At 37.8% G+C, this 23248-nt stretch overlaps 1 protein-coding gene across 1 annotated transcript; it reads right to left on the bottom strand.

Annotated features, from left to right (window-relative positions):
• Positions 1-190: 190 nt before the first annotated feature.
• Positions 191-21887, bottom strand: NUP107 (nucleoporin 107). The gene is made up of 28 exons (XM_059472038.1): positions 21799-21887; positions 20991-21076; positions 19912-20001; positions 19061-19176; positions 18079-18214; positions 17447-17550; positions 16827-16954; positions 16427-16475; positions 15124-15195; positions 14556-14644; positions 13691-13769; positions 12621-12734; positions 11650-11740; positions 10431-10507; positions 9875-9934; positions 9393-9538; positions 9232-9280; positions 8066-8135; positions 7503-7621; positions 5837-5875; positions 5256-5406; positions 4151-4257; positions 3114-3216; positions 2775-2935; positions 2457-2582; positions 1683-1796; positions 1232-1399; positions 191-540 (listed from the first exon to the last, which is right to left on the bottom strand). Exons 1-28 carry the CDS (start codon positions 21804-21806, stop codon positions 433-435), a joined length of 2760 nt encoding a protein of 919 aa, XP_059328021.1. The 5' UTR covers positions 21807-21887; the 3' UTR covers positions 191-432.
• Positions 21888-23248: the final 1361 nt, after the last annotated feature.

Genomic DNA, 23248 nt, shown 5'->3' with positions numbered 1-23248 from the left:
TCCTTTCCTCCAGTGTGTCCCTTTTCCTTCTCCCCTACTTTCTCCATACACCTTCTGGCAGTCTCACTTTCCTTCCCCCTGTATCCATGCAGTCTATGGGCAGCCTTTGTGGCATGTAGCAAATAAATTAAGGAGGTTCATACAATCACCAAATTTATATAATGCTATTTTAGATTAGAATGAACAAACATTTTCTCTTTTTCAAGCACTTTTATTAGGAAAAAAAATATGAAAAAGGTTGTGTAACAAATAACATTCTGAAGTTGGTCATACTTTTTCAAGTTTAAATTGAAATCTGAAAGTTGGGGTTTTTCACCCTACGCGAAGACAACACTTTGTCCAAGTAATGATTCTGTTGGGGTCTTTTGTTTGTTTTTGTTAATAACCAGAATGTCCATGCTCAGAAGTTTTTGAAAGTATCTGCATGAAAACTTATGACTGAATTTCATATCCCAAAGGATCAAGATCCTGGTCCAGAAGTATCAGAGAAGATTCCCTCAGCTTCTGTAGAAGCTTTCGGAGTTCTTCTTTTGAAAACACCTGAGAATAAATAATTAAAAAAACAAACATCATAAAGTTATATTTATTTGCAATGAATAGCACTGATAAAAAAAGTGGTGGTTAATTAAGTTGCTATTTTTCTATTTGATTATTTATTTCTATTTAAGATCATGTGATCATCAGGCATTTCAGAAGGACATTAAGTAAGGCATGGGAGGTTAGACACAGCATCCAAAACCTGAACAAAGGCTCAAGATAGCTCTGTCTCATTCTGGGGGTGTTTTTAGGCATTTGGAGGCAAAGATGGTCATGACTAAACCAAATGCTCTAAAGCAAAACCTGCATATATAGTGTTTGAAATGTAATGGAAATAAAGAAATCAATTACAATACTACAGCTAAATTTAGAATCACAGAATCATTTGACTGGTAAAGACCTTTAAGATCATGAAGTTAAAATTCAATAGCCCCCATCCAAAAACTAGTAATTGCAGTACTCAGAACTGGTTGTAAGAACACTGGTCATTACCCCCTATATTTCAAAGTTAACTCAGATTCCTTAAGTCATAACACAAGGAAACCTTTTACTACTGCAGTGAATGGGAAGCGATCAAGAAACTTATGATGCTAAGGAACATATGGTGTCTTCCTCCCTATATAGAAGCTTTTTCCACAGGCAGCCCACAGAGCTTTCAGTGTAGGCCAGGCTGCTGCAGCCCTGCCCAGCTCACCGTGTAGAGCTTGTGGCGCTCGGAGGCGACCATGTCGGCGAGGCGCAGGCACTCCTGGTGCTGGCCCGTGCTGTGCAGCACCGTGTGCAGCAGGAAGCACATCATGGGCAGGCACAGCTTCCGCAGCAGGCTCATCTGGTGCGCGCGCTCCGGGTCCTCCTCGGCGTCCTTACCAGGGCAAAGTGACATGTCAGTGGTAGGAAAACGGACCTTTCACAGGCAGCTCAGCATAACCACGCAGTTGGTGCTGTCAGAGGCAGACAATGGCCTCGGCAGCCTGGAGGGGACTGTCAAGTGTGATCTGCATGGTTACTCAGGGAGCAAGCTCTAAATGCTCACAGCAAGGCCAGAGCCAATTGAACAGGAGCACATGAAACTAAATGTCACAAAGGTACAACTACATGTGATCTGTGCTTTGTGGTCTGCGTCATGACATAAAAATTCATTTTACCTCTCTGACATCAACCATCCATCCTCCATCAACAAACAGCAACACATTGTACATTTTCTCCTTAACATCAGCTGTAAGAGCATCCAACAGGCCTTTCCAAATGCCATAATCCATCTGGCAAAGAAACAAAAAATAAACTACTGCAGAACAGGATAATTTCCAAGGCTATTTTAAAACAGACTGCAACAGGCAGTGCAGCTCCAATTCAAATTAGAATCTTCAGTCAGTGGCTAAAACTTAAAGCCTGCTGCTCGCAACTATTTCCATCCTTTCTTAATGCCCTGTCCACAGTTAGACAGGTTGTTCAGAAACAAAGTCACGAGAGGAAGATAATTTTAAACAACCTATTCTGCCATGCTTATAAAACAAATGTTTATGTTAACTGAATAGGGTATATTTTTACTGACCAGACCTGCAAAAAAAACTTTAATCAAAACATAACTGCAGCATCTTTTAGAAAACAGAAGGTGATAATACTTAATAGAGTTAATAGCAAAATCAAGTGCTCACATTCATTAATAACACTGACAATCAACACACAATAATATTTACTATTACAATATTTTATGTAAAGCTGAGTTATTAAAAAAACAGAATTTATTGTGCAGTTGCCTTATAATTCTGTTGTCTCATACTCTCTCAACATAAAAATAGTTTATAATAGAGTCCTTAAATAATATGAAATAGCAGTCTTCTACTTTCTTTCATTGAACTAGACTGCCTCTAAAGCAAGAACATAAAAGTTTACAGTAAATAAGATGGACTTCCACCTACCTCATACTTCTTTTCTTTATGTTCATGGGCCACTTTTTCAGTGAAACTTGCTTGTGGTAACAAAGACGGCTTCTGTGGAGCTGAGTTCATGTGTTTAAACCATTCATTAAAGGTTTCATGGGCTTCCTGGATTGCAGTGGAAACAGTGTTTGGGTATTTTTGACTCATCTAATAACCAGAATGTCATTGCATGCAGAGGTTTAATGAATCAAAGAATCAGAAGTTAAATCAAATGGACAAAGCTAAAGTTTCATTACCAAGGCAAAGCCACCAGTACTTCTAAACAATAACTTGGAATATTGCATATTTGAAACTCACCAAATATGCACGAATACATAAGTGTTCCCGGATAGCATTGTCATCTTCAGCTGGAAGCGGAGTATCCATTCCCTGTTCCTCCCACTGGTTATATATTTCTGCTATGGAGTCTTGGGGAATCTTCACAAACACATCTTTTGCAGCTTCATGTTTCTTGGATGCTATGAGAATGTGAACTGGGTATCAGAGCTTTGCAATTTCCATACCTTATCTTCTTAAGCTGGCAAACCCATGCTTTTTAATAGACTAGATCCAGTTATATCAAATGTACTGCCAAGAGCCAATGAGAACAAAACCAACATTTAAAAATAAGTCTACAATATTTGTGAAGCTTAGTACCCAAGAACTTCCTCATGATTGCATTGCTTTGTTTAAGTGCTTCTGCCCTCTGTGCAGGATCGAATACGAGCCAGTCAATTACATCTATTTTCAGCTGATCTGCCTGTAAAAAACAACACAGAGATTCATCACCATTTCAAGCACACAGCTGATGCAACACACATTACATCTGGTCAGGGAAATACACAAGTTTGGAAAGCATTGCAACACAGTAACAAGGATCACTTTATTCAAAAGGCTAGAAAACCTCTGCCATCTGGAATAATTTAAAAAAATTAATTTCTAAGTGTTCTCAAGATATTCAGAGCATCATCTCTCAACATTTTTTATGGATTATGATGCGTTTTTCTCAATTTTTAATACAAATACACTGTACCAATATGGTACATTTATGGAGCTCTTGCTATAATCTTCAGGGGCGCCATCAGCCTGCAACCACAGTTTTCCAACTCCTGTTAGATAAACTACCTTTTTGTCTTAGGGAGCTTAAACTTTGTACTGAACAGCAAAAACATTACCACAGTTTTGCAAACCATCAGTTCCTTTCTAAGCAGTACTTTGAATAGAGCCTATTAACATTACCTTGCTGTCCCTAAAGCTCTGAGTTGGATCCAACCAATGCTCAAGAGCAGTGACAAGGAAACTGTCAGCAAAAGCAGTGTTTGCTGTAGCTAGAAATGCCACTTTGGCATTTTAAAAGGTACATCTCAGATTCAAAGTACTAATCTTCATAAACTGCAGAGGCTACAACAACACCCTACTCCCAGCTACAGCATAGGGTGCTGCAGTCGTTTCAAGGGTCTTATCTTCACCTAATGTTTGTATACAGGTAAGCACACACCCAAAGAGCAAGGAAAAGCAGAAACAGAGTTACATATTTGTGCACTGCCCTCACTTGGTCACATGGAAAGTGCATTTCCCTCACAGGCTATTTCAAGGCAATTTTCACCATTGTTGAAAGAAAAAGATGGCTCATAGATGGTCAGAGACTCCACAGCTGATTGCAAACTGGACTATGTGCTCTGTAAAGCACTCACCTCTGTTGTGCCTGTGTCCAGCACGTGGTCGTGGTGGCTGAACTCCCCGGCATCCTTCTTGCGGATGTTTTCAACAACGGTTTTTGTTATGGTTGCAACGTCCAGACCTGAGTTAAAAGTGAACTGTGTAAGAACTATCATGAATTCAAACTTAACACAAATTGAATTTCAGATTCCAGTTGTTCATCTTATTCCTTACTACTGGTAATTCTTATCAGTCTGTTCAAACACATACTGTCAGAATAAATTACAAGCTTTTGCGGTATCTCATTTATTGCAGATATTTTACAAGAATGAGATTTGATATAATACAGAATACCAAATATAAGACAACCAATAAGTTCTTCAATCTGTGCTGAAGACAGCATATAGATATATCTGCAAAGATCACTGATTCCTACAATTCTGACAGCAAGACTATGATTTGACAAGATTGTACCAGGAAAAGCTCAGAATAGTTCTTTTACAGATGCTTAAGCAGGATATGTTATTTTTGAAACCTTAGCTGAGTTTAAAAGAAAATGATTGAAAAATGACTGAAGAGAAGTTAAGACATGAAATCTGCAGGAAATCTGCTTCTTTGTACATTCTGAGTTAGCACAGAGGCATTATCAAGCAATGGACAGTGTGCTGCTTCATTGTAATCCCCTTCTAGTTTCATGTACAGGCCCTGAAGGAAGTTTACAATTAATGCAAGAAAGTTACCATGGCTAAGAACAAGCACTATAAATTGGACAAAAAATTTAAGATACTCATAACCTTCCTAAAGCCACAAATAAAGTGTGCATTTTTATAATTAGTTCTCTGAAATAATATGAACATGTCAAGTTTCAGAGCATACATTTGAGATAGACAGCTGACTTTTACTTCCTGGTGTATTTGGACATAACCAGAAGCAGTGATATTTAGTTTAATTCCAGGTTAATGAAAACACACCTATACACCTACTTGAAGAAGTGATCAGAAATTAATTTTATTTATCTGAAAAAAAAAAATAGGGGACGGAAAGAGTGTCATATTCATAGATAGGTTTTAGAGCAAAAACTACTGAAAGACAAAATAACTCAGGATATAAAATGATAATTGGATTATCAGAGTCTCTCACCTGCTTGTTTTGCTAACTCCAGGCAGTGGTGGCGTTGATCGCTCTCAGTAACATCTTCAAGGAATAAAGCGTACTGAGCCACAGCGAGCTCTGGGGGCAGGTGGCTGACATAAAAGGCTATTAAATCTGTGTGCTTCTCAGACACCAACCTCTGCACAGTATGAACCAAACACACAGAATGAGAAGCACATATGTAAGAAGCAAATATACAGAAGATATCCACTGATATATAAATATATTTACAGATATGCATACTATATTCCTTGGTGTAAACACCAAAGTGCTTACACTTAAGCAAAAACATGTACTGGGTACACCCAAAAACGTGTAACCAATTTCTGATTAATTTATTCTGACACAGGAAGATTCCTCTCAACTTCTAAACAAGGATCAATACAATTGTCTCATTTAAGAACTGCAGACAGAGAATTTGTGTATTAGGCAAGCTTCCATGTATCTCCTGAGAAAAGAGCATTAGCTGCATCATAGCTCTTATCATCCTGTAACCTTAAGTCTGCTTTTCTTCCTCCTTTACATCTAAATCACATCAGAGAAAACAAACAATATTTCTGAAAGCTTACCTGAATGTACGTCTTCAGGACTTCAACAGAAACTTCCTCCTTATTGCAAACAAATACAAATTCAATTTTAAATCAGATAATGTGGAAAATAAAATAAAAGATACTTGACAGGCTATCACTATTAGAACAGACACAAGGTTATTTGCCTATTCCTGCTTCAGTAATCTACACAAACAGGCTCAACTGGAAGAACTGTTTCTCTTGGAGCATGATTAAAAAAGCATGTCTTCTGATTCAAAGATTTAGTGTTCCAAAGATTTTCTTTTTCGGCAACTGGATAATACAGCCTTTGATCTAAGTGGAATGTTACTTTTTACAGGATTTTAAAAACTTTCTATTTTACTGTGTATTTTAAATTAATAACCAAAATGTCAGGTACACAGATTACTACCACAGTGTAATACATGCTCTGTTTTATTATGGAAAATGATAATGTAACAGGGTATAAATATCACCTGATTCATCTGGCATAGCCTATACTAAACAACCACTATAGGCTGAGCACCTGAAACTGCTTTAGCCAAGACTCAAGTGTTTGTTGCTGTCATGAATTATAATTTTAATTTTATATGTGTAAATTGAAGACCTTCATGTAAGAATTTACCTATATGAGCTGTATACAATCAATATATAATAAACATCATAAAAGCTTGCATTTCTGCCTCTTCCCCATGAAGTCTACTGAGGGTTGACTGAGTAATCATACAATAAATTCATCTACTCTAAAACTGTAAAGGCAGAATCAATTGTTACAAATTCCCACAATGGAATTAATGTTGGAAATTACATGATTTTTGTCCCCTCTGTCAAGCATATGCTAATGGCTAGTTCTACTGCACTTCAGCTTAAACACCTACTCCATAAAATTTTGAGTCTGGCTAAAAAATTAATATGTATACATGTACACACATACACACACACACATTCCTCTTATTTAGTTAAATGTTAACTGACCTCAAAACAGATTTCCACAAGGGATTCAAGCAATGATTGCAAGTATGAATAAACAGTAACTCAGAGCTGTATTTAAATCATCTAATGAAAACACATATTTGTGTTTTCCCAGAAGAGGTTACATTCAGAAACTTACTTGACACATAACATCTTCTAAATTTTAAAATAGAAAAGGAGAGCCCCAAATTATTTGTGACATTGTCCAAAATGAGTAACTACAGCTATGTGACCCCTCTGTGTATTTAGCATAAATAGGCCAAATAGGTAGTAGGCTATGCCTTCTTTATACTTGGAGATAATAAGAAAGTTGCAGCTGGTACTAATTACCTCAAGCAGAAGCATTTATGAGCTTACAGCAGCAATAGGTACTGTTTCAGCAACTGACTATAAGAACAGGTTATATTTAAGACATCTTGGCTACTATGAATAAGCCTAACATGAAGTTTGACCAAGGACCTTCTCAACAAAGGGTTTCTGAGTAAAATCTACCATCCTCAAAACCCAGTTTTTAAGCTCAGCTGGAAGGGAGGAGGATGCTCTTTTCTCCTTTAGGCTCCAAGATCAACAAATACACTATTGAAGCATGCAGCTCCTCCTCAGCCCGGCAGTAATTTACCATCATTCTATGTTGTCCTTGTACTTGCACAAAAGAATTTCTACTTCCAAGACTGGCCACTGCTTGTGACAACAAATCAAGTACAAGTGAACTGACCTTGGTCTGCATACCCAAAGTGCGGAAAAACAGAATAAGATGTGTCATGAAACGAAGGAGGTGTCCTGGGAGCACACTTCTGTCCTTGGAAAGCCACCTGCTGACTTCCTCCATCAAACCTATAACCACCAAGGAAATGTCTGCATTAGCCATATCATGGAGAAAAGGAAAAAAACACCCAAGAAATATTTCCAAATTATGCATTTATTCAACAAATGTAATTTAGTCTCAGAAGTCCAACAAAACAGAACAGCAACAATTGTGGAAAGATGTAGCTGTTTGGCTTAAAAATGTACTGCATGTATCCCATCATTTCTCAGAAGTTATAGCTACAGTCTGGCATGTATCCTGACACATCTACACGATTTCATTACTTCTTTGAAAACTACCTTGCAGGTCAAACTGCTCCTACAGTTCTTGATTAGAGTACAGCTTTAAGGCAGAGCTTGCCTACTGTGTGCTTCTAAAAATCCATTCATATAGAAGTTTCTGGAAAGGTTCCTCAAAATAATGTAGTCAGTTAACAATAAAAAAAAAAAAAACCACTTAAGAGAAATGCTTACCATCCACATCTCCAAGTATAATGAATTTCTGAATCACATGATAGTGTTCTTGATTCTCCTCTATAACCCTCTGGAGACAAAAAAAAAGAAAATTCAAACTTTGAATAAATCTTCTAGCATAATGTATGAAGAAAACAAACTTATAAATAAAGCAAAGGTTCCTCAGGGGAAAAAAGCTATCTTATTTCAAAGGGTATCCTTCATAAAGAGCAAGAGAAAAGGCACTTGCTGTCTCTGCATCAAATTACAAGAACACTGACAAACTAAAAGAAAGAACTGGAATATAGATCTGTGCAGTTAATACTTTCATGGAAAACTGCCAACTCCAAGGGCTTTTTGCTCTGAAGAGGAGAACAAACAATGATGTTACAGATCAGATCCACAAAAAGCACAGAAGAAACAACAATGTGTATAAATCCTTAAAGAAAAGGCCTGTGAAAGTTACTTCAGGAAGAAATTCCACCCTCTCCCCAGAGGAATCAACACATTAATGCATGAAATGCAATCCAAATCTAAATTTGCTTTATGGTGAGGATTGCACTATGTTGCAAAGGCAAATACAGCTGGGTGTATCTGTAGCTGACTGCATGTCTTTGTCTTGGCAATATGATAAATGCTATGTGTCCATTCCATCATATAAATGTAACTGTAGTTTCAATTTAATCACTGCAAAATAACCTTTAAGTTTTGTATCCCCATCTTACACGAACTGAGTATTTTGGGTGCTAAAAATAACAAAGAATCACAGTCTAAGCAAATATGCTTTTAAATTTTGAAAGGCCTGTTCTAAAATATGCACACAAATCTCCTATGAAGAAAATAGAATGAAATCGATTTGGAACATTTTACTGAAGTGTTGATTTGTCTGTCTGCTTTGTATGTCTGACAACATTTGACAGCCATCTATTTCTTTAGCACACCCAGCTAGTTTGGCAGATACAGGGCAGGGCAACATAATACCTGCATCACTTTCACTCTTAAGGGTGTAGCATGAAGAAAAATCTATTTGAATTTGGAAATCACACTATTTTGGGGATAGAAAACATGAAACAAATTAGTCATTGTGCATATTTGAGCATTTCACTAAAGAGTGAAGTAAAAAGTAGAACCCAGTGAATAACTAAAAATGGTAAGCAGTGAGGAGAAACATGGCAATTACTACATACCCTTTTGTCTGTTGCCTGAAGTTCTTCAAAAACTTTTTCTGAAGTCCAGCTTCAAAGCAAGGGAGAAAAGACAAAAAATGTTACCTTGAATAATTCCACAGAGATTCCATACAGGATACTTTGTTGAGTGTAGCAGCAGCATCATTTCACTTGAAACTTACTTTGTTTCTAAGTAATCTCTAGGGAGCTCTTCCATCTCCTCTGCAGTTACTACTGAGGTTCGTATTTCCTGCTCAACAAGAGTGTCCACCATGACCCTGAAGTATGCCCAAACAGTATCTTCCCAGGTATCACAAACTGGAAGAAGCTACATAAAAAAGAGTAAAAATTATCAAGAGATGGAGAAACACCAGAACCCAAACAGAGCAACTATAATTTAGGATCAGATTTTCAGGCATCATAGCAGTGTAGTAACCACCTTAAACAGCAGCCTTTCCTTGACTGAGAAGTCTGTAATATATTTAAGACATGTCAGTACTACAAAGAGCATGTCTACTAAAGCAATGTTTGTTATTGTTCTGTTTCCTAGATCTTTAAAAGTACAGAAACCAGTAACTGCAATATTTCTGATGATATCACTGTCACATATGAGAATAGAAATGCACAACTACCAAACACTGTTTATTTAGGATGCTTGACATACCTGTTTGAGGTTTCCACTCAGGGCTGCATAGATTGCTCTTTCATATCTATTAAACTGCTCCTAAGAGAAACAGTAAAAACACCCAAACTTTAAATTACAAAGCAATTAAGTTTTCTAGTCACTTTACATTTTATTAGAGATTAATTCATTGCAAAATGTTCCATCTAACAGATTCCAAGTAAAGTTGGAAAATCCAAAATAAGAAAAGCAAGTGACACTCCCTTCACTAGCATCCTCTTGTAACTTAACTGAAAAATTTACATTGACCTGGAAAGAAAGCAACATTTTCTTTCCCATTCAATTAAGTCAAGATGAAAGTCAGTGTCAGTGGTTTTACTTTCAACCAGAAAAAAGGCAGACGCTTCCTGCAAAAGTGATGTTGATTATGTAGACTTCTCATAATGCATAAATATGGTATTTCGGAAATCCTCTTAGAAGCATTAATTGTGAATCCTCTGAGCAGCACAGAGCGGCTGTGTTTACTTAAAATCCCATTTCAGAGTTCAGAAAAGTTCAAATTTATGTATTAACAGAAAACATAGCAGCATTGTCTTACCTCTTCAGCCATGCGCCAACAACTAATTTTCCAAATGCACCTGTATGGATTGCCTTCAACAGGCTCCAGCTCTTTTCCTACATGCAAAGAGTAATTAAAACAAAAAGGAAAAAAAGATAGGGAAAGGAAAAAGAGAGAAAATGTTATTAAAAAAGGAAAATCCAGTAACGTCTAAAAGCCGATAAAGTCTATTTTCGTTTCATAGCTCAACTTCAATCCCTTTAGAACTCTTCCTAAAGCATTTTGATGCTTTTGACTGGACTGCAAGATGGCTTTTCTGGCTAGTTGGGTGAATTGCATCTATAAGTTACAGTAATTTAAATACTTGGCTGCTATCTAGCTTTTTAAAAAAAATGGTTTTGGCTGTAACATAGCTACAGTGTCTACATATGAAAAACAGCAAAGTTAAGGGGAAAAAATTATATCTTAATCAAAGCTTCTTAAAAATGTCACTGCTTCAGTGCTGCTATTTTGCATGTATCGCCATGGACATTTATACTCATGTAACAACAGCTTAGGTAGGCAGACTTAAAAAAAAGCTAGGACAGTGGTGTGGCATGCAGATAAAAGCTACAGGCTATCAGGATTTGAAAAGAAAGAAATCATTAAGCCTTCCACACCCAGCTATAAACAACATTTAGACTAATTCTTGAATTCCTTGCTAAATCCTGCAATGTACTGAACACAAGAGAAGCAAGGTACTGTGTTATAAATGGGGAACCATGTGCAAGGAACCAAGGAGAAAGGTACTTTACAATTTACAATTTTAAAAGCATCTCTTTCTCCTGCATTTACATTTGCTGAACTCTAGTCCTACTACACCTTTCTGAAGCTGGGTATATCATCCAATTTGAGTCTGTAAGCAACAAAATGTCTGCTAGGTGGCATAAGCCAGATGTTAAGAAAATACAAGACCCAATTTATTGTATGGAGGTGGAGAAGATCTGTACAGACCTCTGAGACATCTACTTCCTAACAATTATGTCTGACTTTAAGAAAGGAAGTGGCTTTAACATGTGTAGATGGATACAATGAATTCACTTTCAACTAAAATAATTTCATGTTAGTTTTTACATGTTCAACAGATATGGTAAAAAATTCCAGACATCAAGAAAGGCTCATCTGGTGAAAATAAAGAGCTATTTCTCTTTGCCACAAATAGATACTATGAGATCTTAGTATTTTTATATCTGTCTCAAATGCACTTTGGAGCAGATACCTCCATTTATGTTAGGATCATGATACAATTTCCAGCCTTCCAAAGTTGCAGCTCTCCAGGCCTGACCACATCGTTTGCATAAGCGCTGTGCCTGAAAAATAACACATTTTCTCAGCAACACACTTCAAGGTAAGAAAACCTCCAGCTGCTTCTTTAAAAATGAGAATATTATTAAAACAGTTAATTTTATAGAGATACTTCTACGTGAAAAATAAGCACAGAGGATCTTAAACTCAAAACAACTGAAAGATTTCAAAGCAAATGTCATCCTTTATTCACCTTCCGTCAGTATTTACAGCAATGTAAGAAATGTGCTGTAGCCTCGTCTTTGTTAGCTAAACAGCTGTTATGCATCATTTTGGTAAGTCTAGTGTAAAGCACAGCCCTTTTGCTTATATGCTTAATTGTTGTCTTCATGTTGTCTACTTTCCTAGTTCACTCAGCCTTTCCAATCCCAACTGGAGCTGCAAATCTGTACTCACAATGCCCTGCTGCAGCAGTATGCTCATGTTCCATACCATCAGAAAATGAATATATGTGCACCATATTGGAACAGAATATGAGCAAATACCCATAGTTCTCACTTAAGGTCTTTGGCACGAGAATCTCAAATCCCCTTTCCTCCCCATTACTCAAATGTCATTATGTATACACACCTGATAATCCATTGATGATTAGGGACACAATTAGGAAGCCCTTTAAAGCATTCTGTCTGTTTGTCTTGGCAGTATTTAGTATCAAAACACAACAGTGAAAAAACATCATCAAACAACCCAAACACCCAAAACTACATTTTTTCCATAACACCTATGCTACACCCAAAATTATTTAACTAGAGCAAGTTTAATTACAATGCTAATTTGGCAGTCAGTATTGACAACAAATTGAAAACTGAATCACTACAAGCCAAATTTAAACAGACATTTTAGTACACAGCTTATTTGCTTTTACTTCATTAAAGCTTACACTACCTCATCTGTCATTCCTGCTCTGATGAGAGTGAAGAGATACTTCAACAACCTTGCATCATCTTCTTGGTCCAAATCATCAAGTGGCAGTTTCTGTCGAATAGGAGCATCTGGATCCTGCAAGGAAAAAAGGCATCACTCAACCTACACAACAGATGTCATCACATCTATACAATACCTATATGTCTCTTCCATTAACATCCTGCCCTGTTTTATAATTTGGAGTCACTTTTTCATGTTGGCACAATAATCTGTACAACTCATGTAATATTGAGCATGATACTTCTGTTTTTCCTCTAATTTCTCTTATTCCTCTTCTGTCACTGTTCCTATCAAGAGTCAATGCAAATAATTTACTCCACTGCCTTGTTTTTTGCCCCAAATTTCTTATCTTCCAGCTCTTTGCACCTTCAAACATCCTTTGTTCTTCTATCTGCCTACCAGACTGTTTCTCCTTCTTCACCTTCTATCTGAGAAGGATTTTCACAACAGTTGCACTTGCTTCTATGTAATCCAAAGAGATTTTCCAAAGCCAATCAATACCTCAGATCACTCCCCAATTGAATTAACCTTCTATGGCTGCTTTACTGTCATTGAGGCAGCTTATCACCTTGCTCTAATGGACAGCCCTTTCTTTCCTTGACTTCTCTCCTACTAGCTTTTATTACAGAGCTCTCCAAGTACTGCACTAGGACTTGGTTTTATTGTACTTGTTACTGCATAAAGACAACACTCCCTTATCTGCAAGGGCTCCCCAAAGAGTTTTATAAGCTTTTCTGCTTAGGAACACAGGTTTGTTGTAGTCATAATAAAGCCATTACTTTGCCAAACAGATCACAAGTACTTGTGTGGGTGGTGGGGTTATGGAAGTGACTGCTGAAAGAAAACACAAGTCCACAGTGATCCATAAAAGAATTTTTGAGGTGCCCTGCCTCACAATTTCTGCAGCCATTTTTAGATACTACAATTACTTTTAGAAAGCACAACTATCTAAGAATTGGTGGCAATCTGTGAAGATAGCATATTTCTCTAGCCCATTTTGAAGCCAAGCTTTATTTTCATATAATACTTACCAACTCTGTCACCAGAGGACGAGAACTTCCCATGTATGTACTTGACTGTCGCTGCTTCAGGGCGTGTAGTGTGTTATCCCTGAAAGCAGCGAAATGTTTTACAGAAAAATTACTTTTATAGCCAGCATCTTTGAGTAACACAAATATTGAAAGACATATTTTGTTACATAGAGTATGTTTACAGAACAGACACTTGGTTTAGCTGATATATCCATGGACTCTGCTAGTGTTGTGAAAACATACATTTCACAAGTACAATATTAGAATTAATGCACATATATTTGATTTCTTTCAAAAGCATCCATTATTTCAATCATTCATAAATTCCACTAGTAACTGACTTCTGCAGAAGCAGATTTTCCCATTATCATTACTATAAAGTCAGTCTAGGGCAGAAATTTAACTGAGGATAAACACATAATTCCACAAGCCTGTATTCACCAGCCATTAAAAGCAGGTTAACTCTAGGCATCTAGCATGGAAGGTAATCTTTGGTCCATTCTGCCATAAAACCCATCAGTGATAATACAGGTGACAATAATGGCTTCTGGTGAAGGGTAAATGACACCAAGTGATTAAGAACTTGGGCAAAAACTAAAGCCAAACAAAGATTAAATTACAATGGTTTGATGGTTTTTCCTTTAATTTTTGCCACCCAAAAGGCATTAACTGACTTGTGAGATTTACTTCAGTGGATGGGTAAGAAGTCTCAATGTAAGAATTAAAAGAAACATGTAAGAATTAAAAGAAAAGAAGTGAGTGAAATGAACAACCTAAAAGACCACTTCTTTTCAAGAGTGATTCTGTGACTGTGAATTTTATGCTTGATGGGAAATGTATATAATCAAAGAAGGTCTGAACTCACCAATATACTGTTTTTGCATAAAACTCAATATTATCGGAGAAGTCCCCAATTTCATCCTTAGCAATGCTCTCTAGCCAATCCACCACCAGCTGGAATAAAATTAAATTGCATTTTTAAAACAAACATGTAACAAATAATACATTTACTACTTTCCTCTCCTCTCTGGATCCACTTGTTTTCTAAGCAGCAACCAAAAGGCTGACAGATCCAGAAGACTATTCCACTTGCATTCTAAGTATCCAAAATGAAGGTGGTTGGCACTTTATGACTGTTTCTCAGTGGATACTGCAGTTTAATACAGTGCTACTTAACAGCTTATCAATCACCATCAACAGTAACAGATGCTGCAAATGGGAACAGCTCCCAGCCTTTCATCCTCTGCAGAACAGCCAGAAAAATCCTTCTCATTTCAGCAACTAAGGAGCACCATTTTTAGGCATACAATTCACACACACTTGAGTGAATGTTAAAAAAAAGTATCAGAAACAATCCCCAAAAGTGCACAGAGCATTAGTATTATGAACATTTAATCTATTTTCATTCCCATATTAAAAACTTTCCATCATACCTGACTTTGTCGAACAAGAGAATCTTTCTGAAACAAGTTGTCTACAGTAGTTTTTTCACTAGCAGTTAAAGCCTATGTAAGAAAAAGCTGATTATTACTTCATGGAAAATAAAATTTCCGCAGAAGCAGAAATACCAACTCGAACACATACTAATTCAGAAATTTGCTACAAGTTCAGTATGCTGTATTTCCCCTCCCCTCCCAATGTATAAATGCCTTATACATTATTTTATTTGATCATTTACATCCAGTTACACTGAAACCATAAAAATGCGACTTAGAATATAATTCACAAATTATATTCTAAGACCACAAGTAGAAAGATTCCACACAGTAGATTGATTCCTTGACTGCCAGCATATTATCTTAAATCCCATTTGCTACCTCAAATTAAAAGAAAAAATAACTTTTCAATGTCATATACACATTTAACAACAAAAAGTGTGAAAAACAAAAAAATACCAACCCCAGAGCCCTGATCCTTCTATTTGATCTCCTGCATTAATTTAGCTTTCATTAGACTTTCAATAAAAAGAGAACAGAAGATGTGCCTTCCTAAAAAACAGAGGTAGGAGGAAACTGGGTATTTTTGGCACAACAGTGATTAACACTGACAACTTAGCAGTGGGAATTGTAGAGGAAGCTATTTTGTGACTGAGAAGAAAGATCTGCAATCATAAATTTTACAAAGGCAGAGTCACTTTACTTATTGTTTTGTTTTCCTAAGCATATTCTGGCAGCAAAGGCTGGAAGCACTGTATTGACATAGACAAGATGACTACAGCTCTAACATGAATGCTAAAAAATTTGGATTTCTCTTCAGGTAAATTGGAATCAGGACTGCAAAGGCTAGACAGCTAGAGACCACATTCTTCTTTTAAGCAAAGCAAAACTATCTCTGATCTATGGGAATGTCACAGCTACTGATGCAGCTTTTAAAAATAAATAAATAGTTATTTCTAGTAAGTTTAGGGTTGCCTTGTGTAGAGCCAGGAGCAAGACTCAATGATCCTTGTGCATCCCTTCCAACTCAGGATATTTAAGGAAACAAAACAAAGAATAGTTTGCAATAATTTTTACACTAGCAATCTCTCTTTAGAATGAAACATTTAGATGTACTTTTCACAATAGATGAAATAATTTAGTAATTGTCTTGATAAAAATCAGTCTCATTTTTCACTTTTGAATTTTAAGTGACTGCCACTTTGAGATTTTAAAAGTAAAATACAAGCATGGAGCCTATATTTTGCTTATTTAGCTTCTTATATCACTTTAAAAAAATGCCAAAAGAGTCCATGCTTACAGTGATATCAAATGCAGTTTCATCTTCCAGTGCAGACTGTATTCTGTCTCTAGAAATAAAAATGCAAACCACTAAAGATTAAAACAAAAGCTGAGAAAATTTAGCAAAATGTCTACGCATAAGTGCTTAAAAAACTTTACAAAAATGTTCTTAAAAATGCTAAAAGTTGCAAAGGTAATAAGAACACTCCTATTTATAACTTTAATTTCTGTAAACAGATAATGAATAGACATATATATCAGAGCCTACTTCAATAAACAGCTCTTAAACTTAATAACAACTTAATAAACAGCTAATTAAGCTTAATTGCTTGACTCCATATTTATAAACTCCTAAAAAATTTGTCCAAGACAGTTATCTCAGTACAAAAATGCAGTAGTGTGCTTTTCTAAGGAATTACCTATAAAGTGAGGACAGCAGTCTCCATGTTACCATCTCCTGCTTGAGAAGCCACAAGACACTGGCAGTTTTGGAAAACTTCTGCTGTCCAGGAGTTGCCCGATAAACTATTTTCCCTAATATATTCACCTGAAAGAAATACATTTATACAGAGTTAATATTGCCAGAGTTAATTTTTTTGAATTTTTCTATTTTTTTCCCAAGCCATTACAGCAATCTTTTTACTATCCTGAATGTTTTCCAACAAATGGGTTTGATTACCCATTCAAATGATGATTTTATTTATAAAATAATATGATTATTTAATTTATTTACATATGAGAGAAATAAGTACATTTTAATCCATCTTATTAATAAAAACATTTATACATCTGCTAATGTTTATTGCCACTTGACACTTTCAGTGGAACAGCAACCAGATGACAATTTTAGTATTCAGCAAGCCACACCATGGGTACTCCCATGCCAAAGCAGTGTTTGAGGAAAGTGAGATGCCACTCCATGCTAGTGTTCAGCAACTCATAAGCTGGAGTATATATGTTAAGCACTGTGACTTCCCAGCAACACTGCCTGGGGAAGGGAATGTAAAATAAAGTAAATAAAAACTAAGTAGCTACTTACCTGACTGTTACAAATATTTTCATACTCATCCACAAGATCAAAAATGGTAGTTGATGTATGCTTCAGAAAGGAATGCAGAAAGTCAGAGTACATGCTCATAGTAGCTAGGACAAATATAAGAAGAAAGAGCCATATTAGTGAGCCACAACTTGGTAAAAAAGCCCCCACTGAAGTACAAAAACATCCTTCTGATGACATCTCAGTTTTGCAAATTTAAATGAGTACAATGATGATAGAACTATCTCATGAAGTCAGAAGCATTTTTCAGCTAAGACAGTAAGATCTACAGAAGCTATGGGCTTTCTCAGTTATAAAACTTTAGTTGTAAATATGCCACCTGCAAGAATTTCAACAGTAAACTCATTTGTGTATCTCCACAAAACTAATCTAGTTTGCTTCCCACATCACTAGAGCATCACCTTTATTCCATCAGAACAGGCTCCATAGAAAGCACAAACTCACAAAACTCCAATAAATTGGAACAGAGTAATTTTCTGAACTTTTAAAAACAGACTGTTTTTGACTAAGAAATACCAGCAAAATAATACCGAATTTTTTTAAAAGGACACATATATTTATACCCACAAATCAGAACTGGGATCAATTAATAATAAAACTCCAGATTGTCTCACCAGCTTCGCCAGGATCATCCTCACGTAACAAGACAGCACTCATAGTGACATCTTCTGTCAGATTGGACATGTCTGCATTTACAAACATCCCTCTCTGCTGAGGCGAGAGTGCCATTGTCCAGTTACTTTCATCCAACTGAAAGCACAAGAACATACTGAAAATAAATTTTTGCCTTCTATATGAATGGTATATAAACAGAGAATCATAAAAAACTAATATTGAAATAGCTGCCTTTAGATAATGTACAACTATGCCATAAAAGTTACCAGTGTGTCTGGTTTAGGGCAAATTTAGTCACCCCAGGATACAGTGAGAGCTCTGTATACACACTGATCAACACAGAAGCTGAAAACTTATGAAGAAACAAATGGCCCGTATCAAACCACGGAAACTAAAAAGGAGAATGAATTAAAATGTAGACAGAGAAAAACACCTTAACTTCTTTAGAGTTAATTTAAAAATAAATGGAGATAAGATACTTCAGAGGTCCCTACTGATAACTTTTCCAATCAGTATTTTTCCAAAGACATTGAAGTAGAAGATAGTCAATGTCCTCTAAGAAGTCATCAGAAGGGCTTGTTCTTTGAAGTCTAAACTTCAACACTCTAGTGAAGCCTAATACTGGAGAATGCTAAAATAAGAAAAATCCCAAAGTTTTAACTTGCTAACATAAAACAATTATCTTTGAAGAATTTGTAAACAAGCACAGTCAGGATTTTTGTAGTCACAAACCGATGTTGTGAGGACTAGCTTAACACACATGGTGTATTTGGAAAGTCCTTGAAAACCTCTATTACTCCTCACTGCATCATCTCAAAGAACACAGTAATAATTAACACCAGCAGTAAACAGCAACAGCAGTACTAGCAAGATTGTACCACTCACAGTTTGTCTTTGGAGCAAACAACACAGAAACTCTGAACTTGGAGTTTCCTATGTTTCACAGAAATAAAAGAGAAAAAGATGCTCTAACCATCTTACCATTGACAGACTGCCAAAAAGTCCAGAATTTGGTAGAATAAGAGGAGATTTCCCTCCTGTTCCCAGCATGGCAGACATATCTGATGGCTTCATGGAGCTGCGATGCAATGCAGTACCTGAAAGAGAAAGAGGCTTTTCTGAAAAGTATTTAAAGCTACTCTGCTCTACCCAGAAATTCCAAAAGAAATTTTTAACAGGGACTGAAGTACTTATGCAGTGCAGATAGAAGCCTGAAAACAGATTATATATATGCACCAAACAGACAACATCCCTTCAGCAACTAGAGTTCATTATAAACACATAGGAGCATAAAGAGCAGCATATCACCACTCATTCTTTCTTGGAAATTGGTCTCAAAACCCTTAAAGCAAAAGGCAGCCCAAAGATATGTCAACTAGAAAAGATTGCTCAGGATCTTGTCCAGCTTTATTTATCTCCAAGGACAGAGACTCCATAAACTGTCTGGGCAACCAGTTCTAGCATTCAACTACCATTACAGTAAAAAATAATGTGTGTTTTTTAATGTTCAAACAGAATTCCGTGTATATGCTGTTGTGCCTATTGCCTCTTGACTTTTCAGGGCACCAAGAAAAACTTGGCTCTTTTTTTACTCCCTCCCATCAAATATTTATATATATTTACAAGATCCCCCAACCTCTCTCTCAGGATAAACAATCCCAGTTCTTTTCAGTCTCTCCTCATATGTCAGATACTTAACCTACTAACCAACTTTGTGGGCCTTCACTGGATCACATCACATCCACGTCATTCTTATGGATTGTAATTAATTATTAAGTACAACCACATAAAACCTTTAACTAAATAGTAAGCAAACAAGCAAGCAGTCTTACCTGGCTGGTGAAGTAATGAATTAGGAGTTCGGGAAAGAAACTGGCTTTTGGGTGTCATGTTCCCAATGGTGTCATCCAGGGATGTAAGAACTGATTAATAAACTAGTTAAGAAACACTCTCCTAAACACACATTTGGATTTATTCTAAATGAATGGGACTACTTGGAAAGGAAAAAAATTGTAACTCAAACGTTATGAAAATTACACATCTTGTCTTTCAAAATAAAACAGTTTCATAAAATGCTTCATCACAACCTTAAAAGCTGGAGGGTTAAAAGGGACACCACAAAGTGAAGTGCAGAAATATGAACACAACAGGTCTGGGACTCCTCACAGTGGCACAGGTCAAAGAGAATCTGCCCCATGAGGAGCTGCTTCACCCTACATCAACCATAACAAGAAAGACTGAGCCTGAATATATTTTTTAAAATGTTCCCTCTCTCGGTTCCAGGTGCTCCATTGCTCTACTTTTCTTCTTCCCATCAGTAACCAGGTTAGGTGCTCTAGGAATGATTTACTGAGAAGCAGTTGTATAAAAGTTTCAGTAGCTTGTGCTATTAGCATTCAGAAACATTCTGATTCGTAGCCACAATATAATCAGGGCAAATATCTCACTAGCTTTATTTTAGATGCAAAATCCCTGAGAACAAGCAAATGTACTGGATTCCTTTGCTATCACAACCACGAAAATACCACTATCTTAGCTGTTAAACTACATGATAGGGGAGTTCCTTATTGTAAAAAAGCAGGGGGGGGAAATTTCTATGGAATTTAAATCTATGTGTGCACACTACTCGTGCTATGCCAGTGGATGGAAAGTTAAGATACACTAGATCATCATAATACTCTGGTACTACAATACCTGCAAATAAGCTTACAACCATAAAATTAAGATGTAATGAAGGAAACCTATTTTTCTTTTCCAAAAGCTCAGAAATGGAGGCACAGAGCTCTCAGATAGTTCTGGGTGGAAACCCACTTGAGTTCATCGACACATGAAAATCTAAGCAGTATTAAAAATATACACACCTGGTGAACACAACAGTAAAAGATAAAAATTCTTTACAGAAAAAGGATACTAGAAACTCTTTTCTGAGAGCCTTGCTTTCGTCCAGGTCTGACCATCTCAGGATCATGGGGGGATGACATGTCTTCAAAACCATTTCTACAAAACAGCAGCACAGACCAAAAAAAAGCAAGTGAATTCAAGCAGGACATCCAAGATCTTACTGTCATTCCAAAGTAACTCCACAAGCAGGAAACTTAAAGCGTTAAGTCATCTCCAATCTTAGTTGTTATGCCCAGCTTCCTCTGCAGAAATCCAGCACTGCTTATTAGCTCAGGGAAACGAGCTTGTATGAAAACCCAGATTTTGTTCCTCCTACACCATAATTAACATTTTACTGTTAAAAAGAAAGAAAAAAAAAAAGGCTAGAAAAAGGTGCAACAGTGGGAAATTCCAATTTCGAACTGAAAAATTAATTTGAAAGAATGGCATGATATCACTACACGATTTTTTGCCCCGGATAACGCGATCAGCACAGAGCAGCAAAGCTCACGTGTTTGCGGAAGGGAAAACACCCACTCGCTCCCAGTTACTGGGAGCAGAGCAGCCGCTCCCGGTGGGCTGTGGGGACAGCGCGGCCTGGCAAAGGCCCGGCGCCGCGACCCCTCAGCAGCTCTCGGCTCCCGGTGAATCCAAAGACAAACCCAAGAAGCAACAGCCAGACTCGAAGCTCCCGGCTGACAAAACCCCTCCGGTACGCTCAGAAGCCGCTGCAGGCTCGCTGCGTTCCGCAGCCCGCACTGTGCGCACCCACTCCCGCCGCCGGGGCGCGTCTCACGGCCGGCGCGGCCCAGGCCGGGGCTCCGGCCGCCGCCCCTCACCTGTCCATGGCAGCGGCCCCGGCGCGGCTCGGCCCGGGCTCAGCCTTCCCGCCGCCGCCAGCGCCGGCCCGCGGCCCGGAAGGACACGGGCGCCTTCCGCCCGCGCCGCCCATGCGCCCCGCCCGCCCGGGCCCGGCGGCGCTGCTGGGGCCCGGCAGGCCCGTGGGGAGCGAGCGGGAGCGGCGCGGGCGGCCGCAGGGTACTCTCCGCTGTCAACCCGCGTGGAGGCTCAGAGCTTAAAAAAGCCCCGTAGTGTAAAAGTGTCAGGTGCTGTTGGGTTATCTCGCCGCACAGAAAAGGGCTCATGAGGCGCGCCAAGGGTCTCATACACTGGGCTGGAGCAGCCGCCGTCCCGGCCTTGGCAATGACGGGTTTTTCACCAGGCTGCAATCGCGCGTCTGTTTCTTTCCCCTTTCTGCCAGTGTAACTCAGTCTACAGGCACCAACATAAAGGGTAAAGCAAGCACCACACAGCATCACTCAACTTTTCAAGGCTGGACAAACTTAACAGAATTATGAAATAACCTCTCCCTTTCCTTCCCTAAATTTACTTCTTACCTAATACTTTTTACCTAGAAAAAAACATTGTTACTACTTTATAAGCACAAACGACTGTGCAACTGACCGTGGATCGTTTAGTTGCACTCTAGGACAAGGGAAAGTGTCCAAACCGAATCTTTTCACGTAGACAGGCAGGTTCTGAAAAACACTTGCAACTACTTGAGTATTTTTAGGGCTACAGCTACAGTGGGATACTTCAGACAGAAGGATACACCTGACAACAGCTGCAAAAGGCAGCAGAAGTGCAGCCCTGAAGTCCTCCAGCTTGCTTGCGATACTGATAAAATACCATGATGCCCAAGCATAGGGGTTCACTGAAGCTGCCAGAGTCTAACTTCAGACGGCTTCACAAGAAGAAAGCTGATGAAGACTGGGTGTGCAGAAACACAAGCAAGCAGACCTATGGAGAGTAGATTGTCACTCAGGAAATGTACTGTTGGATTAAAAACACCCCAAAAAACCAACGACCAAAAAACAGAAAAAGGTTGCTCTTCTATCTTGAAGGCTATCAAGAAAGCACAAGCAAAGGCAACAACCTTCATGATGACAGAAAACTAAAAGAGTGTTTAAGGAATTATTACATCCTACTACTATATATTTCATAGAATTTACCTCTCAACATATCCTTCTGAAACAGCGTAGCGTTATCGTCTCCAGGGCAATGGGAAATTCAGAGTAATGCACAAATCTGTCTGGTTCAATCATTTGCTAACAGCTCACACCCTCAGGCTAGCCCTGCCTCAGGGCACAGGGTAAATAAGTGAGAAATGTAATGATGACAGAGCAGATGCTTCCTTTGTGTGCCGTCTCAAGTTTATTCAAAGCACTGACAAATGAGAACAAAGCAAAGGAAATAAGTCTGAAATTAAGAGGGCAGGATGCATACCTT

The sequence above is a fragment of the Ammospiza nelsoni genome, chromosome 5, assembly GCF_027579445.1.
Source record: "Ammospiza nelsoni isolate bAmmNel1 chromosome 5, bAmmNel1.pri, whole genome shotgun sequence".
Classification (NCBI taxonomy): Eukaryota; Metazoa; Chordata; class Aves; order Passeriformes; family Passerellidae; genus Ammospiza; species Ammospiza nelsoni.
This window is presented reverse-complemented; position numbering and strand designations above follow the sequence as displayed.

Excerpts from the sequence above, each read along its gene's own strand:
- NUP107 (XM_059472038.1), bottom strand. Across the intron at positions 14,645-15,123 it reads CTCTTGTTCGACAAAGTCAG|CTGGTGGTGGATTGGCTAGA; the intron begins GTATGATGGAAA and ends ATTTTATTCCAG. Across the intron at positions 10,508-11,649 it reads TGATCCTAACATAAATGGAG|GAAAAGAGCTGGAGCCTGTT; the intron begins GTATCTGCTCCA and ends CTTTGCATGTAG.